Source organism: Anopheles nili, chromosome 2 (assembly GCF_943737925.1).
Source record: "Anopheles nili chromosome 2, idAnoNiliSN_F5_01, whole genome shotgun sequence".
NCBI classification, from domain to species: domain Eukaryota; kingdom Metazoa; phylum Arthropoda; class Insecta; order Diptera; family Culicidae; genus Anopheles; species Anopheles nili.
The window spans coordinates 24,640,001-24,664,150 of NC_071291.1; the positions used below are offsets into that span (position 1 = coordinate 24,640,001).

A 24,150-nucleotide genomic window follows, 5' to 3' on the forward strand; every position below is an offset into this window, starting at 1 on the left:
GCTCTTCATCAACTGCCATGACGGTGAAATAATCGAGTGAAACAAAAGCATATAATGTTAAAAGATGAAACATAAATTTTCAGTTTCGATGTCTATTAGTTTTCATCAAAAGTAATCGACTGTACGAATGGTTTAGAGCATACCGTCTGGCATTTATTGGCATACGCTTCGATGTTAAATGACTGCCATGTAAATCGCCCCAGTCCAGCCTGAATGATTGTTTCAACTTCATATAAATGACTTCTTAGAAAATGAACCTATTAAAAGAATGGGCAAAAAGGAACGAAAAAAATTAAAAAGAGCTTTATAGCAGCTTAAAGCTTCATAAGCTTTGATAATAGTTAGTTTTTACTCAAGTACGAGATTTTGGCCACAATTAGCATTTGAACGATCTTTAAATTTGATTAGTCGTTGAAGTTGCTTAAAAAAAAGCAATTCAATAATATTATGGTAATCATGATTTGGATGAGCGTTTTTGGAAATGTTGGAATAGATTCGAGGTTTCATTTGGAATGAGAAATTTGAACTACTTGACGAATTAAGTGTCCAACTGTTTCCAAACAGACGCCTTCACTTCAGAATCACGCTTTGAACGACAACAACTTTCCGGCATACTTATCATTTTGTATGAATATTTATGAAGACGGATAAATTAATACCTCGCCGAGGATTTTTCCACCCGTCAACGACTTTTACAGACGGCCGAAATGGACGAACCGGACCGAGTGTGCTTAGGGTGTGAGGTCGAATTAACTGAACTTCCTCCCATGATAAGGTTTTCGTCTTCAAGCCTCCTAGTTTCGGGTTTGGTGGGTTGATTCCAAAAATCAATCTGCTCCTTTCAACCAACTGGTTGTGAGAACTTGATTGCATACTGAGGGTGGTGCTAAATTCAACCATGGGCTGGTTATTGAAACATGGAAATTGGTTTTGGTTTCACGAGTGCTGTCAATAATTTATGGAACAAAGGATTTTCTCGCCCATTTATTATGGAAATGTATCTTTTGGGATATATTAATCAGAGAATGGAATTGGCTGAAGATAGTTGATTACAAAGTGAAAAGATGAGGTTAATGCTATTTCATGCAGTTCGAGCCGCTCGTGGTATTTACTAACTCATCATTCTAGGTTAGCGTATTTGATAATTATGATACATTTTTTTTCAAAAATGCTGTAAATTTGATCAGCTGTCGGAATAAAATTGTGATTTTTTAATTGATAATTGCTATACAAACCTCAGGTGTAGACAGATTGAGGACAATGTCGTTGTACTTTTCTATCATTTTCTTGACACATTCAACATCTCGGAACAATTGGTCCTAAACCAAAAGAATTAACAAACGACGATGAAAAACACATCAAAAATTAGTTATTATTGCTTACTTTTATCGCAATGCGATGTTACATAAAGAAATTGCTGAATAAATAAGCAAATAACGATTTTGTTCATCATATATCATAAAAATCTATCCATATATATATATATATATATATATATATATATATATATATATATATATATATATATATATATATATATATATATATATATATATATATATATATATATATATATATATATATATATATACATATATATATATATATATATATATATATATATATATATATATATATATATATATATATATATATATATATATATATATATATATATATATATAAACCATTTTTACACTGGTTTTGTGCCATACATTGTTTCTACCTGCATTAAAACTAATACTACTAGCTAACGAACAATTGCTGTTCTGGCATTCTTCACACGACTTTGAAATATATCGCTGTCGCTGAGCCGTATGGTAAGGGGCTACTATAATTTTCAACAAGAGGTACGTGCAAGGACCTGGAGGAGATCTAAAACATTGTGCGCAATATCTTAGTTTACTAGGAGAAAAAAAAACTGTGATTCCAGGTGCTAGGATAGTGTAAACTGTAGGTAAGACGATGGAACATAAAGGACGAATGGAGCATGTCCTCCGACCGTGGAACGATTCAAGTGACTGTTGGATAGCGAAGTAGGAAAGAAAATATTGCTTACTTTTCTCATAATGGCCATCCTAATGGTTGGACTTAATGTGAATCCCAAATACTCGAACTGTTGACCTTCGTTGATGACGTCGAATATGTCTGCGTGCATTCAACCATGTTGGAAACGGGCACAAAAAGAGAAAAAGTGATACATTGAGTAAACAGGATAGAAAGCAGGATGCTAAAACAGCGGAGCAGAGCGACCGGCTCGAGAGTGAATGAACGGATTTGGTAGCTTGGTACATCGTAACACAGTAGTGGCTTGAGCCCTTTTCCCGGCTTTGGTGTAGCATAAATTGAATGGATCCTAGACAAACGCGATACTTCGTGGAGAGCATCGTGAAGACGAGAGCGAGAGGAAAGAATAAATCAAAAGCCACTTCTGTTGGTTATTGGAAATGAAAATGATAATCAGTTTCCTCCATTTCTTCATCCGTCCGACTGCTGCTTTTTATGGCCTTCATCGTATCCTTTGATATTTGAAGAACAGGGGGGTTCTGAGAGGACGTGTGTGCCGTCGTAGTAGCTTAAAACCTCCCTTGTTTGGAATAGAATATTCATCCAGTTCACTTGAGAATACCGGTGTTATAGCGTCTCTGCCAGTACGAGACCGTTGAGCTGGTTATTTTGTGTTTTTTTTTTTAACGGAAGCAACGACGCTGTAACAAGGCAGATAAGCATCCCGCAAACAGGAAGGATAGCTGCTGCGAGTCGATGAGTTAAGAGTGCGGTAAAGGCGACAGATTGCTGACCATGCAATAAAGAAGTCTTACCGTACGAAAAGTTCAATGCAAACTTAAGCTTGTATTCGATGAGCACCGATTCGCCGATTACTTCACGCCACGTGGGAATTTTCTTCTGCGAAACTGCTGACACCATCACTGTGGGTTAAATCATAAAACGCCGAAAGTTTGTTCAAAGCAAAAGAGAGAAAGAAAGAGATAGAGATCATCGCGTGAGGGTTAGTGTATGTAGGGGCAAAAAATCCAAATAAGTAGGAAAAAGAGAATAAGGATGCGTTAACGTTTAGCGTTAAGTAGCTTTTATCATTGAAAGTTTAGGGGTTAACTGATGTGAAAAATCAATTTACTTGACAAAGTTCAGCAGCTGCGCACGAACTTACATTGGGCTTGATTGATTTTGAATTCACTAGCGGGTGTCTGCGTGCCGCTGGTGGATATCTGGGAAGGTGTATTGCGAACGGCTCGAACAAGCTTTTGGGCAAGGGCGAGTTGTGGATCCATGGCATCGGGACGATTGACGAGCCAACGAACTGCTGTGGCGATGTTGGTGTATCGGGAACGATCCTTGCCAGTCATAAGCGCGGAAGGACGGCGTGTGGATGGTTTATCTTTCTTGGACTTCTGTGCACTTTTCTCTCTTGTTAGCTCTGTAGCGACGGCAGAAACAAAAAATGAGCGTTAGAGACTGAGAGCTTACTTTTAATGAAAGGATACTAGCGCCATTCATTCATTCATTTATTCATGTGACTGAGTCAAATCCTACCCAGTATTGTTTCAGAAAATTCCAATTTCAAAATATTTCGCTTCAGCACACTGTTAACCGTTTTGGTACCGTATCCAATGAACCTCTCAAAGTTGTCCTTCTCGTACTCCTTAAAGTTGCTCACTAGCTGCATGTACTGACTAAAAGCGGTGCGTTGCAGCGACGTTTCGGCGTATCGCTTACTGGTCTCGAACTATGAGACAGAAAAAGGTATCTTAGATTATTTGCACGTAGAATTACGATTATTATCAATAAACAGCAAACTATACAAAAAGGTAAAAATCTCATATTCTATACTGATCGTCAGTGTGTACCTCTCTGAAAGCGGCCATTGACTTCCGAATGAAGTCCAGCAAGGAACGTTCCCAAAATACCGCCCCAACGTAGCGTGGTTCATTGCGTTGCAAAGGTGGATCGTTTTTATGCATCTGTGAATCGAAATGCGCGAAACCAAATTTGTCACAACTGTTAAATAACGGCAAGTTTAATGCAGTGGAATTGTAAATGGCTTGGGGTTTACAACGCGGCAACAAGACAAGACGGCCCTTTCAGTGGGAAGAAAATGTAACTTTTGAATTGATTCCGGAAGTTATTAATAATGCGAAAGTGGCTTGGAAAAGTTTCCATTTGAATGAAAAAGTTGTGCATGGCCTACGTTTGTGCAGGTATATGTGGCTATGTTGTGGCACGCAAAACCCCGCACTGGAATCAATTATGAACAATGTTATAAATTTTGGCTTGTTTTTGCCATCTCAGACATGTGGATGAAATGTAATCAAATCCGTTGCAAACAAGCACCGAAGAAACACTCGCAACACGACGTATAGTCTACCATGCCCAAAAAAAGGTAAAACGGGCACTCATGGAGCGGTAGAAACAACACTTTACGATGGTTTCAAACTGGTCAAATCCAAAGGTAAAAAAAATGGCATCGAAGAAAACAGGAAGAAACTATGGCAAAGTTACGATCTCCGACAATTTGGTTGCCATGCCTGGTTGCCGCCGTTGTTCTCCGCATTTATTTTGCTACCGTGTCCGGGCCTGTCGCCTGCTAAAGTACCAAAGATGACAACAAATTTATTTATGTACCAGAAACTCGTGCTCAACCATCCCAACTTCCGCCAGGAATTGTTTCATAATATTTTCATACTTAGATGATAAATGCTTTGCCAATGCCGGTCGGGTTTCAATGCGGTCTAAATTTTTTATCAGCTCCAGCCCAAGTTCGGCGGACCTGTTGCGTGGAGCCACATTTTGAGTTGGGCAAAGCGAGCCGAAATCGAATCCGGCCGAGCATATTTCAGCCAGCCCCACCCAGCCCGGTCGGGGCAATCGAGTAGGCGGAAATCAAGGTGTCCAGAACCAGCAGCGATGAAGTATTGTTGCAGTGCACGAATTTTTGCACCGTTCTCCCACCGTCGAGGACGAGCGTGGCGGCGTAGAAACGAGAGAAGGAAAAGAAGGAGAAATAGAAAACATGTCCGAATCCTCGTGAAAACGACGGTCCACTGGATTACGGTGATTTATGTTTCATGTAGAAAAAGGATTTCCCCGTACCAAGGCTTCTCCCCGCGCCAGCTGCGCGGAGCAGCGGACCACTGCTTCTCGCAACATCTAGCAGGGTGTGAGCTTACCGAGCGAACGAAGGGACTTACCGTAGCGATGGTATGCAGCGGTCGAGGGCCACTTTAGCCTCGTGTTCCACCTGTTCGACGCCCTTATGAAAGTAGTCCAGCGTTGCCTCCCAGTTGGCCAAATTGCTCGAGGCGAAAATGTCGTAGTCGACCGAAATGATGTGATTGATGAGGCGATAAACCTACCGGCGAACCCAGATCCCCGGCACGGTGACAGAAAAGAATGGATATCATTAGCGCTGATGGATTTCAACTTATTGTGGAGCTTAACGGGAGCAGTTTCCACGTTATCCTGGTGACATTAACGCCACGCCAGGCTCACCACACAATTTTAATCAATTGTCAACTTTCACCACACGCTATAGCAAGATAGGTGCTCACCTTGCTTAGAGTGTTGTCTAACTCTTCGGAGTCGGTAATCATGGCTTTAAAATTTGCGTCGAAAATGTTTTCAAAATCAAGGAACACCTGAAAACAAACGAAAAATCCAGATCCATTGTTAAGGTCCATTTTAAGTTCTCCAACCGGATTGAGATGAGCATACCTGCGCAATGTGCGCCATGTCGCGGCTGATACGTGTCATATGGTCGATTTCACGGAACAGCACATTCTTATCAAATTCCCAGCGCGATCCAATCCCTGACAGCTCGATCTGGGACCTCGTCTCCAAGTAGGACTGCTTCCAAGCTTGCAACAGTGCTGCACAGTTGGATGCACACTTGTGTATGTGCGCTGCTGAGTGTCTGGGAATGAAATGGATTTGCTTTCCGTATTTAAGTGTCTAACTCGTGTTAGCAAATCACTTTTTTCTGTGAGTCTTTTTAAAAGGCTGACCCGCTTCGCCCACCGTAGCCCACAGCCCACAGATTTCGAATCTCGGGTCAGGGACATTGGACGGTTGCCAGAACGCTGGCACAAGCGCTCGCTACCACACAAAGGGGCACATGTTGGCATCCGACGGCTTCTAATTAAACTTTCAAACAATGGCTCACGAACGGTCACGTTTACACGTCCGGTTAATTATGATTTAGGCAGGGGCAACTTACTTGAAAATGGTATCCACATTAATTAATATTTTAACTTTCTCTGCAAACACGAAGGATATCTTCCCGATCAGGCTGAGCATGTTCTCATCCAGGCTGTAATAGTTTGACATTGTCCAAATGTGTCTCAGTATGATCGTTATGTTCGGAATAATGGATAGGATGAATTTGAAGTCATCACTGGATTTGATTTTCTGCAGACCCATGAGCGGCGTTAGAAAGTTGATGGTGCGCGTTTCACCGTTCCGCAGAATCGTGTCCATTCCGACAGCAGGGTATTCCAGAAAGAGAAAAGCCGTATAGTAGGACAAAATTTGTTGGACCGACAACAACAAATAGTGATTATGATTGCAAAAGGGATGTGCTATTTGTTCGGAAAATTTGCCCTCGAAACGGCGAGTCCCGGTCTCTAGAGCGTGATTTTTCCCTGCCGTTGAAGTTAGAGCCCCTACATCAGGACACGGATTTCAACTTAATTTTGCAATTAACTGGACGTTATAGCAGAGATTTTATGTCATGTGAAAACCTTTTGCTCCATTTTTCTCCTTCTTACCTCGAGGTAATTCTGGAGCATCGCCAGGTGTTCTACGTTTTCCCGAGTAAGGCAAAGAGCTTCCTTTAGCTTACGAAATCGATCCGGCCAGGCCTTCATGATGTTACTTTGATTGTCCTGCAAAGCATCTGAAATAAGATGTAAACATCAATAGTAAATTGAAGATGTCAATTTAGAAACAATATTTAAATTCGATTCTTTTATCTATAACTACTATACTATTTATCATTAGCTTAAGCACAAACTGTTTTATTTCGTTCATTGATACTCCGAAAAATGATAATAAATCAAGAACTCACCAAACACCTGAATGACAAACGGGGCTTTCAGTTGCTCTATAATAGAGTTAAACTGCAATTCACGCTCAACCCAAAGATTATATTCGGACATCGGAGTATTATCCACTGGTTCCTGATAAAAAATGTAAGTAATGAAGATATGCGAAATAAATCATATACCATCACCATTCGCTTTAATATACAAGCACAAGCGTTTTATAGTAAAACAAATATACTTACTTTCTCGTTCGATTCTCGCAATACTTTACCGATGTAGATTGACCATCCCTCGACAATTTCCTCCAACTGTAGCGTTGTTAAATCTTCGATCGCGGTCTTGCCAATATCGACTTTGATTTTAAATTTATCCTCGTCCACGGTTATGTTCTCTTGATGAGGCGCATTATACTGTGTGGGAAGGCCGAATGCACACTCTACATGATCAATTGTCCACTGAAGTGTGTCGATGAATTTCTCCAGGTTCGCTTCCAGGTTCTGCTTCATTGGGCTTTCCTCTGGAGGTGGTTTTGGTAAGGGCTTACTCCGCTCTACTCGACCCTTCTCTTTCGACTCCGCCAGCAACGTGCTCCAGCGTTCTGACGAAGTCTGTGGCAGCGGGCACTTAGCGTCACTTTCGCCAGTGGTCGATTCGGATGCTTTCGTTTGAGTTAGGTTAGACTCGCTGCTGGGTGTGTCAGCCAACGACTGACGGCTGCTGTTTTCCAAGGCTGATTCCTCGCGCATTGCCGCACTCGGTGTGAGCTTCTTCGCTTGCATTGCCTTCATGCGAAAGTCCGAAGGGCGAGAGTAGTCTATCAAACCGACACTTATTCTGCTAGATGCCCGATCGGGCACCTCATCCTCGTCCACACTCGCGCCCTTTTCGGGCTTGGGGCGCTTGGTGTCCGGTTCGCGGAATTGAAACTCGACACCTGGTCTGTAGATTCTTTCCAGCATCTCTTTAGCGTTGTGTATCAAGTTGCCTTTAATACACCCGACGATAACTTTGCGTGGCATTTCCGCGACGCAATCTTCGAGATTTTGAAATGTGCCTAAACAAAATATTTTTACAGATAACAAGTGTTGGCACGATTCGTTTGAGAGCACATTAAGCTTACCGATTGGAGTGCACAGCCGACGGACCATATACATGTAGCGAATGTTGGGGTCGATTTTCTCCTCGGGGATTATACCGAAGCAAATATGTACTATTGGTGTTTTGATTGATGTTGGAACAATTTTCTAGCGATTTGAATAAAAACAGAGAGCACATCGGGGGGTTGAAAACAGCACCAATCTCCTATTAGCTTACATTGTATTACATATACACATTGAGGTAAGTACGAGCCCTTGCTCTTGCATTGAAGAATACTCACGGTAACTTCAACCAGCTCATTATCGTTGTTAGCTCCAAGGAATCCAGCGTCTCCAGTAATCTCATGGTCAGCGTCTAATTGGAAAAGTTATTTCACATTGGACGCAAATGAAGTAAGAAAGAGAACGGAATGGATTTTTTAATTAGAACACCGTTGACGATGTTGAAAAGGATATCTAGTCGTGAACGGCGCATAGCTATCCACAAAGTGCTAATTGCTGTCAGCGATAGCTTGCACGCAGTTCATTAATATATTTGTCAAAGTTTCATATTTTTAGTTGCTATGGATAATCCTTCAAGCATTTTGTTATTTGCGATGAGAGAAATTACGAATACATACCTCCTTTCTTTCCTTTCTTTGGTTTTCCTTTTTTCTTGTCTGTGGAAAAAAATAAGCTCTGTGCTAAATGAATGGCTTTAACATATCGTTTTGGTTTGCAGTATCTCTGGTGCATTATATATTAGTGTAGAATGCATTTTCTGCTAGTGCAATAACTATATGGGAATGCTAGAAAAGTGCAGTGATGTTTTTGAAGTAGCAGAATAGATTTTTCTTCACTAGGTACATTGTATTAGTTGTAACAAAATTGTGGTCGGAATAACATACTTCAATTCAATCACGCTAAATAAGTGCATTAAAGTATAAACAATTATTTCTAAAATGAAAGCACTTACTACCATCATCCGCATCGTCTGCAGGACCTGCACAATATGAGAAAAGATAGTGAGTAACTTTAGGCGGTGGGTTAATTATTGTTGTGAACATTTCTGCGCGCTGCAAGCATTTAAACTATTATAATTGAGAAACCATCGGGAAGCAGAAAGGTCTGAAAGCGTACAAGATGCGACCAACCGACGATTCAGCGCCTAACAATCAGGCGAAGTTAAAACATACTTGCAGTGGCGCTGGTGGTGGTACATTTTTGCGATACCCCATAGCGACACAATAATGCTATTAATATTGGCGCTTTTACTGCTGCACGAACGCCGGCTAGCCATGCCTGGTGCTCAACGAGTACAATAACAACACGCTCGGGACAAGGTTTGCCTCCAGCTGGCAACGTGACGTGGCCTCAATGTTTGCGCGCCACGTCCAGGACGCCCGTAAGTCGGCTGCACACCCCACCGGCACGGGACAGTCGCTATTGCCTTCAACATCATCGTCCTCGGAGTCGTACAAATTTACAGCATAACACCTCACACCTCCGCCGTCTAGAGGAAGTCACAGCGTGTTGGAAGCGCGTTCGAAAGATCGGAAGAAAAACATAAATAAATCAAATTAACCTACCAGAACGTGCTGCCTCCAGGATATGAGAGCCAGCCGAGCCCACATCCGTATTCATTTCCTAGAAACCGGAACTAATCCTGGAGTGGTTTTGTTGTGTTTTATCATTATTTTGTTACAATATAACATTTTTCAATAAAAAAAGATCAGACAATGTTTCTTAATGTTCACATGAAAACACATGATCTGTTTAATCATATAAAATGTTACTGTCGGTTAAATACAGCTATAGTGATGACGTAAATACAGCTTTTGCTGTTTTAATGGACCTGTTGCTGAATATTGTCAATTAAACTTGATTATTTAAAGCATTTTTATGTAGTTCCAAATGGACGAAAAATGTTTGTTTTGTCTCTAAATTCCATAGCCTGCAGACTGATATTTATAGTTCATAATCTACAAAGCCGTAACTAAATTTAAAAAAAAAACATACACACAGAACATGTTTGCTTACTCCCAAGTAGACGAAATCATTTTTTTAAATGTCTGGTCTTCCTGCCGGAAAATAAAAGAAATCATGCATTCATAACGGAGTGCGAAAGTCATTTTTCGCTAGAGAGGATGTTCAGAAAATTTATGTGATGAAACAATGGTGGCAAGATTCAAAATCTAGCGAAAGACTCTAAAGCAAGTTAGAAAAAATCATCCTCCACAAGACCCAGAAGCAGCAAATCGTATGCAAGGGAATGAAACTTTTCATCAAAGATGTTCGCACCAGACCTCTAAAGTTTCAGAAGGTTCAGAACGTTCTTAAAAACGGTGATCCAAAAGCAGTAGGAGAATGATTTTTCAAGAAAATAATATAAAAACCACCTCGCTGAATGGTGGCAAAGGCTGAAATCTAAAACTTTTTTCTTAAACCCATCCATCGATTCAGGATGCCTGTTCAGGCTGAACCGAATGAAAAAGGGGTTTGGGTTTTTGGGCGTAAAAGCAATCCACCTCGGCGAAAAGGGTTAGTTAACGCCTGTGAGTCCTACGTCGGGAAGTGAACGGAATGAATACAAAACCTGGTTTTCCGAAACCCAATGGCACTGGTTTGCAGGTGCCGGTGCAATGCGGCACGTGCAACGGGAACAATCGAATGACATCGGTAATTTACGGTCCGACTAGATGAAAGTGTCATAATTCTACCGGTTTGCCGAGACTTATAGAGTTGAAGGGCCGATCTCCGGGTGCAGCAAAACTATAAATCCATTCGAGAATATAAACGAGATACTCGGCTGACTTGGAACCAGGTTTCCCACCAACCCTGATTCGTAAGGACCTAAGAAGAGTGGAAAACTGCACATCACGTTCCGCGGGTGTCGCATATCCCAGCTTCACTCCCTCGCGGCTAATGCAATGGAAGCGCACTCTTCTAAGTCCTTCTTGTGGGCGAAGGCTGTGTGAGTGCACTTTTCCATGCGTTTGCATGTTTGTGTCAAACATTCAGAAGAAGGACAGAAAACGATAAGAGATTTTAGCAACGCCTGTGGGCGGCACATTTCAAGTGTGTAAGGATGAAGCAGGAAAGCAGGGCGCCCGGAAAATGAAGGAAAAATTACCCACCTTTGACCTTTTTGCCTTTCTTCTCTTTTTGGGTCTGTTCCGGTGGCTCCGACGTTCCTGGTTGGGGTCCTCCCGTCGTCGCTGTGCCGGTTTAATCACAACCCGAATAAAGTGGTCCGATCCGAGCAGGCGAGGTTTGATGATTGCCATGTTTTACATGCATATATATTTGTCGGGATGGTCGCCCGTCGGAAGGTAAGGGAACAATTTATGATCAACCATTTTAAGGTGGCATGTTCCGAGTGACCGGGAATGAGCGAGAAAAGGGCGAAAAAAGATATAGTAAGCTTCCAAAGCGGTTCGGTAACTGCCGGCCAAGGTTCTACCGGCGCACTCACCTGGTTCGAAAGCGGTCACCTTTTCCTCGATAAGCCGCTCGTAAAACGTGCGGTACGCGAACAGAATGCGCTTGTGGTCGTCTCGTTGATCAGTAACGGCGTCATCGAGAAATGCAACCAGATCGTCGTACAGCTCGTTCAGCACCGTGTCGATGTAGCGCGGCTCAAATACGCCTAGTATCTTGCACAAACGGTCCCGTATCCAGATGGTACGGAAATCCATAGCTAAAATGTGCCACTGCACAATTAGTGTCGAAAAGTTTCTATTTGACTTCACCTTCAAAAAACGCACAGTAAATGATAGGAAAATGTTTGGAAAATGAGGGCTCAAGATGAGCAATCGCGATTCAACCACTTCACTACTACACAACTAGCACATTAATATCGAGCTGGTCTCGGCGACAGTCATGTAGCTAAAAATAAATAAAACCATCCAAGCTTGCGTCCTTAGCAACGCGCGTCCATAGTAACGTGCTACTTAGTTACCCTCGGCAATAACCGTTGTATTGCCGGTTAGCTGCATTGCAAGAAAATTGTTTTAATTTCTCATTTTTACGTTCTATAGGATATTTGATTTCCGTTTTGTTTTTTTAGAGATGAAACTGCAAAAGTGTCTATTTTAGAGGCCACCGGAGTGCTGAAGATCAGTGAAGCTTTTAAGAAAGCAGAATAACACGTTGTGACAAACGTTTAGCGAAGGAATGTTATGCAAATTGCTCCTCAAGCGGCGATTGCCGGTAGAGAAGCTAAAACGTTGGATTCGTGTGCGAATTGACCACATTTGTTTGAATTTTCTTTAATAATGCAATGCCCAAATACCCATGCCAAATTTAATTAACGGATTCTCAAATAAATTTCCCAACGTTTCTGGTGTGTTGGTTCTCCCGTTCCCACATAACGTGCCCGCTTGCGGAATTCCGGAAAGAGTGCTGCATTGTGTAAAGCGCCACTGAAGTGAGAGGCGCGTCATAGCAATTAAATATGCAATCGATTCTTACACTTGCTGTCCCACGCAGCTGATGCGGCGCAAATCGAGTTACTTCCACAATGGCGCCAATTCCGTTGCCCACCGGCCACGCTGCGGACGGTCCGGGCACCGTTTACCACACCTCAGGAGTGGCTCCCAATTGCGGCACGATTGCTTCGGTGTTTGGACCACGTCCGTGGCCGTAAATAAAATTTGGCATCAATTAACATTTATTGGAATTATGTTTTCACTTAACCGTCGTCATCATCTACAGTGTGTTGGTGTTTTATATATTTTTGTTGCTTTGTTTTTCGCTTTTCTGCAACTGCTTTTCGCATTCCCCAATCCTGTCATGGCGAACGTCCTGCACCTGACAACGGGGCACATAAACATGCATTTTTACCGATCCATATCGGCGAGCATTCTAGCGAACCTCGGATGGAAGCAATTTCCGCAGATTTTCAGGTGGCGACTGGCACCATCTCTGGACTCCAACACGCCCACAGGTAGCTGGGCATATACCCCGACCCTACGCCGGTACGCTGGAAATGAGCATAATTGATTTTGGGTTTTAAGTGAATTTATAAATAAAATTAATTATTGAAATTTATATTATTCCAATATTGCGCGCTAATTTGTGTTGTTGTCTTCGTTTCCGACACCGTTCCGCATCGTATGGCTGGGCCGGTGATTAAAAGAGCTGGAATTCGCGTGCCAAACCGGCGAACCGTTTGCGTCAATCAGCTCCCGGGGTATCATAGGTTGCCACCGATATGATACGAGATACCGGTGCTGTATAAATTAGCAATCATTAGCACCGGGGCTGGAATGGAATGCCCTCAAATTTCAAATATGTATGCCCGGTGAGCATTTGTCCTGCGCAAACTGTTTTGCAGCGTGCATCATGTTGCATTGATTGCTTGTGTGATATTGTACCGAGGATTGTCAAAATGAGTTATTATTCCACAACCAGATACACGGCTCACGGTTACCCACGGTAAAGCCAAATGACTCTTTCTTTCGAGCGCAATGTTCCATTGCATTCTTTTTCGTTGCACTGATACGCTAATTGTTATAAACATGGCCACCCATTGCTGGTTTATCTGCCCCAATCCAATGCTCGGGTTGAGGCGGCCTGGTTTGTTTGGCCTTTCGGCTTTACGCTCCAATCGGCGGGCATAACATTTGCGCAGGAATGAATCTAAACTCGGCCAATATTTGCTGGGGATTAGCTCGGTTCCTAAAAATAATCAACACTTTATTTATGCACAGTTGCAGGCACGTGGAGCGATTGCGTTTGCGAGGCACATTTGCCCGAGCCCGGACTCGAATGGGGGATTTTGGACAGCGCGTCGTGTGTTTGCCAACGCTTTGCCGGAGAGCCATTTTTCTCGGCACTGCAAATACAAAGAAAGTTCGCTGGGACACGTTCATCCAACATTTGTTCTGCCGGGACAAACAAACACATTCACCCCCGATGTCGACATTTATTTGTAAGCAAAGGAATATTTATTCTCCTTCTGCGAGCGGTCCTTCCTGCAGTGAACTCGTGCCGTCCGGTACTACCGTGAAGGCTCTTCGGCTTCGTCTTCTGCTCCTCGGAAACCCCACTTGAACGTGCCCTCCCTGTACAATGGGCCCTCTTGGTTCCATCCGCACCGCCGACATCCTTCGCCGCGGCGCTCCAAGCACCCGAGTACCCGAGTACTTGCTCGATGCGGTAGTTCGCATTATTGGATTCTGCCGGAGAAAGAGAAATGAGAATGCACTTCACGAATAAACTAATCTTATTTCGATTTTACATCGACAGCTGATGCCTTCATTCGGTGCCCTTCCCGCGGGCGATGCAGATGCCTCGCGCAATCGGTGGGGCTTGCGTGGTTGGTTGCGAGGGAGCGTTTTATTCGTTTCGTTTCTTCCTTTTGGTACCGGAAAGCCCGATCCTGGAGGCTGCGAGTCATCTTGCATAACATTTCTTTTCCGTTTCGTTCCGTCGGGGGTGGGTAGGTTCTTGGCAGGATGTTTTCTATTGTGTTGCGTCGCTGGCAGATCAGGTGCATTGCACGAGCCCACCTAAAAATATTGATACTCAAGCGGTGAGAAGGCGAGCCTAGCGTCGGTGGTGGGTTTTCTTTTACTTTAGTTGCACTTTAATTAAATCTTACGATAAATGAGTTTATTTATTCCCACAACACTGCTTCCAATCCGCTTTCTGACCACGTCGTAAACATCGCCAGGCTGGCTAGGAGAAGCAGAAGCACTAGCTGCAACCCACGCACTCCACCCCGATGTTCCCTGTCGATCCAGAGGGATGCCTTCGCAGATGAGGCTGCCGTTCCGTGACGGACAGAAGGAACGAGAGAGAGAGAGAAAGTAAGAAAATATTCAGAGCACAAGAAACCCCAAGATGTGAGCGGACGGCATAACTTGAGCCGTATTTTTCTCGGAACATTTCCTTATGTCCTTGCCGTTCGGTGGTGCCCTCTGGTGGCACGATGCACGTAAACCGTGGTGAAAAATTACCTTGACATGACCAGTTATCATCGGTGAGGAATCCGTACTCACGCTTGCACGTACAGATCATTTGTCCCTTGCAATAAGCGTTCGTGATGCAGTGACTATCGTACAAACACCGGCGTCCAACAGCTGCAATTGAAGAGTGGAAAAAGGAGAAAAAAATGCATGAAACTGTTTTCACCAAAAAGCTGCCCATCACCACCGGGCTGGCACCAAGCGAGCTATGCGCGCTAAGATGCATCTTCCAGCAAGCGCATTAAAAGGAAAGCTAATCGGATGAGTGAAGCGTTTCAAAGGCTAACGCGCGTTCACCAAAAAGCGCAGTTACCACACGCAACAAGGCAAAGGGGAAGAAAGCAAATAAAAAACGATTCTCTTGCGATTTCAAAAATAATCCGCTTTCTCGCTCGTGTGCATTAAACGGTTCGGGTGAGAGAACCGTAAGATGCAAGATCCAATTTCCAAATATTTGCATCCCCTTCGCATGCTTTATGGGTCAGGTAAACAGGTCGCACGCCGACGGGTAGCAGGCGCCACGCCACGACGACGATGCGTTTCCCATGCACTCGAATGCACTCGGTCGGATTGGTTTGAGGCCGTGGCCGGCCCGAGACGCGCCAAAAGAATGGATCGCTCGAGATCACAAACAAATGATAAGAAAATTTTGCATACGCTGCACAACGCTGCAGCATCGAGCGCTCGTTTGTTCTTCTTTCGGCCTCCCTGTTCCCGTTCGACACTAAGCGCATCCGGTGAGTGGTTCGATGCACTTTACGGCCACACAAAAGAAGGGCGGCAGAAGATGCTGGCAACCAATCAAAGAGCCAATCATCCGGATCAGGGACAAGAGCACTTTCGGTACGGTGGAGCTTTTTCGGGCAGAGCAGTTCGAGCAAATTCGATTATTCCACGCTGCAACCGGCACACAGGGTGCCCTGCCGAAAAGGGATCGGTACGATCCGGCAACAACAAAGTGCAACAACCGAGCGCGAGCTCTAATTCCGCTCCGAGTTGCGTCTTGCGAGAAGCGCGAAAATCGACCCGCTGCAAAGTGCACCACCGATTAGTCGAATTTATTTGCGGAGCTTTTTGTTTTTTTTTGGTTTTTGGCACTTTCTTTTCTTTCGTCATCGATTTTTTCTCCACCTCACGGCTCACTGTCGTTTGTTTTACTCGTTGTTTCTGTGCGCACGGCTGTGTTAGGGAGCGGATTATCTCTCGTACACCGACGCCCGACGCCCGAGGAAATCGTGTTCTCAAATTTGCACGGAATTATTTTCCACACAATCTAGTTCGCAGCGAGCGCATCCAATCTAGTCGGGCCGATAAGCCGCCAACTGCACACAAAACGGCATCCAACAACGGCACGGCTGCAACTGTCACAGTGTGATGCCGGAGGCCGATAAAAAGAGACGGAGAAACGCCAACGCTCACACGCCAAAGATCCCACCGTACGGGTAAAAGACAATTGACGACAAAACGTCAGCGTCTGCCGGCAAATAACGCAATTTAAATACACTTGCAAGAGCCGAGTGCCGTGTAGCGTTCCAGGTTCCCGGAAAGCCGAACAAATCGAACAACGTGCAAACTGCTCGAAACTCGATGGCTCGGGCACTCCGGTGAGAAGCCGGTACCGGATATTACGTACGCCTCGAGCAGCAGGGCGAGAAGGGACACAAATTAGTTCCGAAAATGATAAACAAATGTACCGGAATTGTATGCGATGAATATTAAACTGCCAGGCGGTGTTGCAATTTATTGCAAAGTGCGTAAATGCACCACCACTACACACATCCGAAGCGTGTCGCCGAACGAAATCGGGTCTCATCCAAGGACACATTTTCCGACAGACAGACGGTCCAGCTCGAAGGCAACCTTTTGCACGATACAGACAGCTCTGAAAGGCCGGTTCTGTGGTTCGGTCGGCTCTGGTGGTCGGTAGCGTGCGAACGGCTGCCTTCGGTGCGTGTTATTAAGATACAATGGTCTCAATCATGCAGTCCGGGCCGTTTGCGAACTCAAAGGATGAAACTGAAATGGCCATCTAGCGGGCACGATGACGATAGACGGATGTGGAAGGCAACACGGGCTGAAAAGGGACCCCTTTCGTTGGCACCGGAAACGGCCGTTTGCGTGCGTGGACGAGTGAGTGAAGTGTGAAAACGAAAATTCACTTATTTCGGCACCCCGGCGCTTCCTTCGTGTGTTTCGCCCCATTTTGGTGTCTACTTACCCCCGAGACAGGACCGGGTGGCCTCGTCCGGCCGGTAACCCTCGGCACAGCTGCAGGTTTGCTTGCGAGTGTCGCAAACATGGGCATGCTGCCGGCAGTCCTGCGATGTCCTGCAGTACTCGTTCAGCTCTGGCCATGTCGGGCGAGTCGGCAGTCGGTTGCGATCGGACGCGGTGGGCAGATGGGCATGCATGGGAGAGAAAAGCGAATGTCGTAAGGATGTGATTTGAGTATCTCGTTGTTATTTTTCTTTTTGTTTTCGTTTAGTTTTTTGTTTTTTTGCTGCTTCCGAAACCGTTGTCTACGAAAATCCGATGGACGGGATGGGACTTGCCAAAATCGAATCTCAGCCGGTCGGGGGTTTTTGCATCGCACGAAGGCAAAGTCAATCGATCGTACAATGGCCGGACTGTTCATGGCCGATCGTTAGGGTTTTAATCGAATGAATTAATTATCGGATGGTTGGACCGTGCCAGATGGAAGCCAATTTCGAGCAGAGTGATATCGATTAATTTTGTATGCAACGTGGCGATACGTGGCCCTTGTTTCACGGTAAACCCTGTCATTTTCTCCGAAATATATAGTAGTGAAATCGATGTATAGTTCAGCAACTTGAAGCTGGGTAGGTGTTTGTTTGACTCATGACTGTTTTCATGACAAAATGCTTTTTAAAGCGCTTTGATGAAATGATTGCTGAATCTTTCGCATAAAGGCGTATAAATTGTGATCAAAATCAACGTGCAACCTCTTATCGTTTATTGCTTTGCCAGCAATAATTGCAAAAGTATCTTATAACTCCAGTACTTTTACGAAGCCTTGTCATTTCATATGACTAGAAAATAATTTACTTACTGGTTTCGACTGATTAAACAAAGAGGTTAGAGTTGAGCGCATTGCAGCAATTGAAATTTATTTGTGAGCGAAAAGTACACTTGACACCCAATGCATTTGCATCCAGGAATGAAGGGTTGAAGACGCATCAGGATAAAAATCTCCAACATCATATGGCTGGGGCGTACTTTGTTTCATAATAAAGAACCCTCTCAAAACAGAGTGTCGATCCCCGACAACTTGCAAATTATTGCACTCCCGCGCGTCCGGATAACTTGCTTTTTTACCGCTAAAACAAAAAAGCAGCGTATGCGCAACTTCCACTCTCATGTGGGCGTTTGGTGCAACGCTAGCAAACGGACCAACACACCGCTGTCCCCGACGTTATAAACAATTTCTTTGTCCTAATGCACTTCCTCACTTGAACGGTCCGAGCCTTTTTCGTCGCATCCGGCTGCCAGTTTGCAACCGTTTCCGCAGCACCGTCCTAATGAAGCCGGTCCCGGTTCCGGTCCCGGACTCGACATTAAACGGTCCTCACGTACCCACGGTGTCCAAGCCGTACGTGCGAGCATGCCAGCTGGGTTTCCAAGACCCACACACACACACATCGAGAGCAGAATCCGATGAAAAAGAGTGCAGAAAAAAAATTCCCACACCACGTTCCGGGATGCGTTTTTTTTTTCGTACCCCAGGACCACTCACCTCCGGGCAAGGACTCCGTGTAGCGACCGCTACGATTCGCCGGTGGACTTCCGGCAGACGCTGGCGGTTGTCGGACGAGTAGGGCCGTTGCTGGACCACCCACAACGATGGCGGTTCCGTTGGTGGTGGCAGCAAGCGGAACGCGACCGACCGGTGGAGGCGCAACCAGTGCGCCAATGCAGCTCTGCAACAGCACCACAAAATGCACGCAGCATACTAAATCACCAAAGATCATTGCCAGAATTTTAAGCAACCACGGCTACGCACGGATTGCACCACCCGGTGGTGCCCGAATAGGGGCCTAAGCTTGTAACAATGGTGCGCACGAGTGCCAACGACAGCAGCGTGTGGACCGTCGCGATCGAGCGCCACAGAGTTGTTGATGTTGTAATTACACACTATCTTAGCGCGCCCGTCGTACGGATCGGTTGGTTTCGACGATGGTGGGAAAATTCGTACCTCACCACTGCCGTCGGTTCACGAGCGGTGGTACAAAACTTTTCGCGGCACCCTGCTTTCCACGTACCACGGTTTTTGGTCACTGGCCCACGGAAAGTCGCGACTGTTCGATATGAAAAATGCACCCACCGGGAGTGGTCCTCTCACGCTCCGGCGTTGGTTTTCCACCACTTCCGGTTCTGGTGAAGGTCCTTTAGACGGGTAAATGGTGGCGCTGGGAATGCTTCTGCACCCGTGGCACGTAGGCGGCCGGTACGGTCGACCCACCCGAACCCAGCCGCACGTGGGCTAATTAGTAGGATGCTGTTTGTCGGCGTGTTTTATTACGTTAAAGTTAGCTGCCACGCGAACAGGCGGGAGGATAATCCACGGTGGCGCGAGTTTTCGATTCACGATCGTACACACGTTCTGGATTGGATGTCACACCACGTTCTGCACCTTCTGCTCTCGTGCGGCCTGGTTTCTGGCCTGAGCGCAAATTAATTATCCACCGTTGCGATGAAGACGCCTACGGGTTTTTAGGGTTCAGTGTCACTGCTTGGGTGGGATAAGTTTTCCCATAAAAAAATTTTTTATGTATATAGTGAACCGTTAGCTCGTCGACCGACGGAAGCGACGTGCTCGAACGGTGGCTGGCGACTGGCCCCGGGTCCGTTCGGTTGGCTTGATTCAAGTACACCGTAGCCGGGGCGACTCGCATCGACGAGCCCACGAGCGGAAATTGAGCCAGCATTAGCGAGCTGAGCCACCGATAGCCGGGACACACTTGAGGGTTTTCCACGTCGGCCCAGGTTAACTCCCTGCCGGAGTGGTTTTTTGGTGCAGATGGCTCAAGGAAATTCACACCTGTCCTAACCGACCCATTCAACGCATGGTTTCGTGCGTGCGGTTCACCGACTGCCATTCGATACAGCGCCGGAAAAAAATGCCCCTCTACCGGCTGGAACATGTGCCGGCGTAAAACGGCTGGAAAATTCACCTTATTCACCCAGCGCAAGGACACGGTAGGTCATTTTTTTTTATTATTTGGAGCTTCTAAATTCAGCCACCACGAGGCAAGCGTGCAAACCGAGCCGAGCGATTACCGACCGTTCAAGGCGTGTAAGACACACATTTTCCCACACGGGAGGGTTCACCGTTCACCGTACCGCGGTGCTGACACCGTGGCCAGGCCGCGAAAAGTAATTAACTTTTTATGTTGCTCATCCCATTCAAACACAGGCACAGGACCATGGCCCTAGCGGTGCAGGAGACGGAAGGAATCAAAATGATAGCGCCAAACCGCACTGCTATATCGTTCCCAGTGAAACGTGGTTTTTCCCGCGCGCGCAAGGACTCGACGGCGGTCTCGTACCAGCTCGCGCGACTAATGTTAGTTACATGCGGGCCCAGCGATGAGGTACACCGACATAATCCGCTTGACAGCCGTGTCGGGTGATGTCGAGTTTTTGTTCCAATTTTTTTTCCTATTATTTGTTGCTCGCGCCACCCAAGCCGACGTTTCGCCGATGTTCCGCGTTTTTCCGCGGTGAAGCGTGTCCTCGACTCCAAACGCACTAATTCACAGGCGAGCAGGGACGCAGAAGTTGGTCTCTCCTCAGTTTGCCGGTCTCCGGGGCCCGGAAACTCTTTCTCGCGTTGGCCTGCTCCATTAGGTCAGATTTGACTTGTGTCAATGCGCCCACATAATAATCGGTCCAATAATGCGATTATTTGCCAACGGACCATCAGGGGGAGGGCGGAAATGCCCCAGTCGGGCGATGGGGGTGGTTTGCGTAATCGATTGCTAGATGCTTGTACGCGATAGGTGACATGGTTTTTGGTAATTTGGTGCATTTTATTGGATTAAATGAGTGCACGGTTGTTCCGCTGTGTCGGCCCGGACCCGGGTTCAGATAAACGGTGATTATTTGGCGCTTGCTGGAGCACAACCACATTCCACAGCCTCGAGGCCCTCTGGTAGGCAGCTTGTATGGATGTGTGAGTGTGTGTGTGTTTATTTTTTATGCGAAGGTTAATTTGCACGGGTTAATCCAGCATGATGGCAATCGCAATATAATAATGTCTAAACGCATGTCCTTGTAATCTCCAATTGGCGAAAGTACACCTGTGTTGTGTTTTCATTCGATTTGATCAATGACTTATTTCAATTCGTTTTTTTAGCTAGCATAAGGGGTTGAGGCAAGCGTTTCGATAGAATTGAACATCAACGACATTCTTCTAACATCTTTTACATAAGCTTTAATACTTATCAAAAATTATCTGTTTGTAGCATCGCTGTTGGATTGTAAAAGCCACTTTGAAACACTACTTTTAAAAATTAATTTGATGTAAATAAACGCTATTTTGCTTAAAAGAAAGTTAATCATAATTTTGACATGCCAATAAATCAACTAAACCACAAATATACCATTACTCTGTTCTTCGATTAAAAATATCATGATAAATTTCATATAGCCTTTTCCCCGCAAACCGTCAGTTGCTGACAGGATTCGAATGGTGTTTGAGTGTGTGTTGCATGATAATAGAAATTTCGAAGGCATCTTATGCTCATCGCATTCCCATGCTAAGCTACTCTCAGCCCTCGTTCATCACAGCCTGATGACGCGCTCCAGTACGCACCGGCCAGACTAACCGCAATGATTCATCTTTTAATCGGATAAAATGTCAATGCAAATATCATGCCATTCATAGATAAACCCCATTTAAATTATTGATTCCGATTGATTCTCGCACACCGGAGCGGAAAGCTCGATCCGAGCCCCAGATTCCGAGTGGCTCCGGTCTGGGCTCTTGAGGGCGCGTACGTGTTAAGCTGAGTGAAATGATTATTATCAGCTGCACCGACAGATGCAAACAATCGAACCCGAATCAATGGATGCAATACGAAGCAGGTCCGAGCCTCGAATGCCAAACCGCATTGTGGCTTGGGCTTTTCCAGCCTGCACTTGCACTTGCTGCCTGCCCTCGCCAATGCCAATCGTCAAACGTCAAGTCCGGCGGTCGCGGATGCCTTTTTTTTTATCCCGCTTCAACCATGACCCGCCATTACCGATTGTTGCCGGTGCAATGTTTGCGCGCGCAACCGGATTGTTCATCTAATTATGATTAGATTTTCGAACTATCCGCCTATCCCACGGGCACCGTCGACCGTGGCCGAGGAATTCGATAACCGTTGAAAACGTCAACCGGTTCGGCCGTAAGCCGCGAACGAGAGTGCCCCCGCGGCAGTATGGAACGACGACGAGGGTTTCAGGATGAATTATGCAAATCATGAATTAAACCTACCACACACGGAAACCCCGGTTCGATTGCTTCGGATTGTGGCTATCGGTTGAGGGCGACCCGACCCTCTCCGGTCACTTCATGCAACATTAAAGTGAACCCCTAAAGAGCATACGCCAGCGGGACTATTGACGCGAGATGGGTGTTGGATCGGGTATGCTTTCTTTTTCACTCGTTCAACGCACAACGATCCATCGACATCCGTGGGTGGGTTTGAAAGTGGGCAATCGGTGGAGGGCTAAAATAACCAACATAAATTGCTAGAAAGCGCTCCAGCCAGTGGATGGTGTGACGGGCTACGGAGTGCGTCGCGTTGCAATTACTGTCGGAATCAATTACTAAATACCTCCGCGTTGTCAACTGGTTTGGTGGTTTGATAAATCGTTGCGTAAGCGCCCGGGAAAACTAATGAAAATGTAGCAAAAAGCATCACACCCGCAGCATCGAGATAAAACTGGAGAGGTGTCGAGAGGTTCAAGTACACTGCAATGATTAATGGAGATCGATCACGAGGAGTGTTTGACTGAGTGCATCATGTGTGGTTTCGTTTGCACAGCACTTCTGCTGCTAAGCGTATCAACCACGAGGTTATTTTGCAATGGTATTGTTTGACCTTTGGCACTATTAGTAATGGGCTTTAATAAAGAGAACACCACAATCGAACATGTGTTGGACATTACAAAGAACACTGTAGTTAGTGAGCTTCTTTTTGATGATATCAGTTCAAAAAGCTCTTGAAATCAAATCACAAAAATATGAGTATTGATCTTGACTGGTAATAACATTTTAAAACAATAGCCAAAACGAAATTTTCAAATGAACTGGGAAAACGCTATGATAGGGCAGAACAAAAACTCGTCAGAAGAATGATTCCGCTGGAATTTGCACGATTGAGTTTTAGTCTTTGAGCAAGCACTGCTCGTCAGCTGCTGCTATTCATAGGGTTTTAATTCCCTTAAGCTCATACTCGAGATGCGCGAGGACTTGAGATGATTTGAAAATAGTTCATTAATTGGAGTTCGATTATTGTTTGACCTATTTTATCCTGATATCCTACCGAAAGCAATAATCCAATTAGTCTAGTGCTCCTTCGGGGATCCTTCTTCAATTCCTTTTTCAGTTAAGGTTTGAGGAATTTAAGTCGAAAACAGTATTTTTTATAGCGTTGATAATAGTTTTTATGTAGTGAAATGTTAAAACGAACCCTATTTTCGAAGATCTGCTCAAAATAACGTCTTTAATCATCCCCGCAGCTAAAAATTTGTCGTGCTCCATCAAATATTTCGATTTATCATTATTTCTAGCTAGTTACTAGTTTGCGTGATGAACGGTCTGGCCACGTCCAAAAACAAGATAAAGCAAGAATAGAAATGCGGCTTGAAAAGGAGCTTGGAACGATGGTCAAATCGAAGACAAAAGCCTCTCGAGAATCATTTTCACATGCCTGAGCGATTGTGGAAATTAGTTTTTTCCACTAGAAATAGGAAATTAATACTTGATTGTTCCCACGTTTTGGGATTTCACCTCCAAATTCGGCTGGT

General features: G+C 45.1%; 2 protein-coding genes and 1 long non-coding RNA gene across 3 annotated transcripts in view; all 3 read right to left on the minus strand.

Annotated features, from left to right (window-relative positions):
• The window catches only part of LOC128720078 (dynein axonemal heavy chain 10), a 36,460-nt gene extending 24,625 nt beyond the window's left edge, over nt 1-11,835 (minus strand). Inside the window, exons 1-21 of the mRNA XM_053813725.1 lie at nt 11,613-11,835; nt 11,275-11,355; nt 8,779-8,817; nt 8,440-8,513; nt 8,182-8,305; nt 7,304-8,115; nt 7,085-7,196; nt 6,786-6,913; nt 6,236-6,426; nt 5,734-5,932; nt 5,571-5,657; nt 5,211-5,371; nt 4,645-4,789; nt 3,870-3,983; nt 3,556-3,748; nt 3,173-3,439; nt 2,823-2,930; nt 2,060-2,148; nt 1,236-1,319; nt 144-257; nt 1-12 (exon numbers count right to left, since the gene is read on the minus strand). The exon at nt 1-12 is cut by the window's left edge and continues 563 nt beyond it. Coding sequence (XP_053669700.1) covers nt 1-12; nt 144-257; nt 1,236-1,319; nt 2,060-2,148; nt 2,823-2,930; nt 3,173-3,439; nt 3,556-3,748; nt 3,870-3,983; nt 4,645-4,789; nt 5,211-5,371; nt 5,571-5,657; nt 5,734-5,932; nt 6,236-6,426; nt 6,786-6,913; nt 7,085-7,196; nt 7,304-8,115; nt 8,182-8,305; nt 8,440-8,513; nt 8,779-8,817; nt 11,275-11,355; nt 11,613-11,835 — 3,357 coding nt within the window. The remainder of the gene's footprint in view (nt 13-143; nt 258-1,235; nt 1,320-2,059; nt 2,149-2,822; nt 2,931-3,172; nt 3,440-3,555; nt 3,749-3,869; nt 3,984-4,644; nt 4,790-5,210; nt 5,372-5,570; nt 5,658-5,733; nt 5,933-6,235; nt 6,427-6,785; nt 6,914-7,084; nt 7,197-7,303; nt 8,116-8,181; nt 8,306-8,439; nt 8,514-8,778; nt 8,818-11,274; nt 11,356-11,612) is intronic.
• A 1,999-nt stretch (nt 11,836-13,834) lies between these two features.
• Nucleotides 13,835-14,845, minus strand: LOC128720436 (uncharacterized). The gene is made up of 3 exons (XR_008410765.1): nt 14,745-14,845; nt 14,382-14,652; nt 13,835-14,319 (listed from the first exon to the last, which is right to left on the minus strand). It is a non-coding gene; the product is annotated as an uncharacterized LOC128720436 (long non-coding RNA).
• Nucleotides 14,846-14,876: 31 nt separating this feature from the next.
• Nucleotides 14,877-19,100, minus strand: LOC128720128 (uncharacterized; the record flags this gene model as incomplete). Its single annotated transcript, XM_053813777.1, has 4 exons — nt 18,866-19,100; nt 17,330-17,458; nt 15,103-15,225; nt 14,877-14,908 (listed from the first exon to the last, which is right to left on the minus strand). Coding segments are annotated over exons 1-4 (519 nt in total), but the record flags the coding sequence as incomplete, so codon positions are not given.
• Between the last annotated feature and the right edge of the window lie 5,050 nt (nt 19,101-24,150).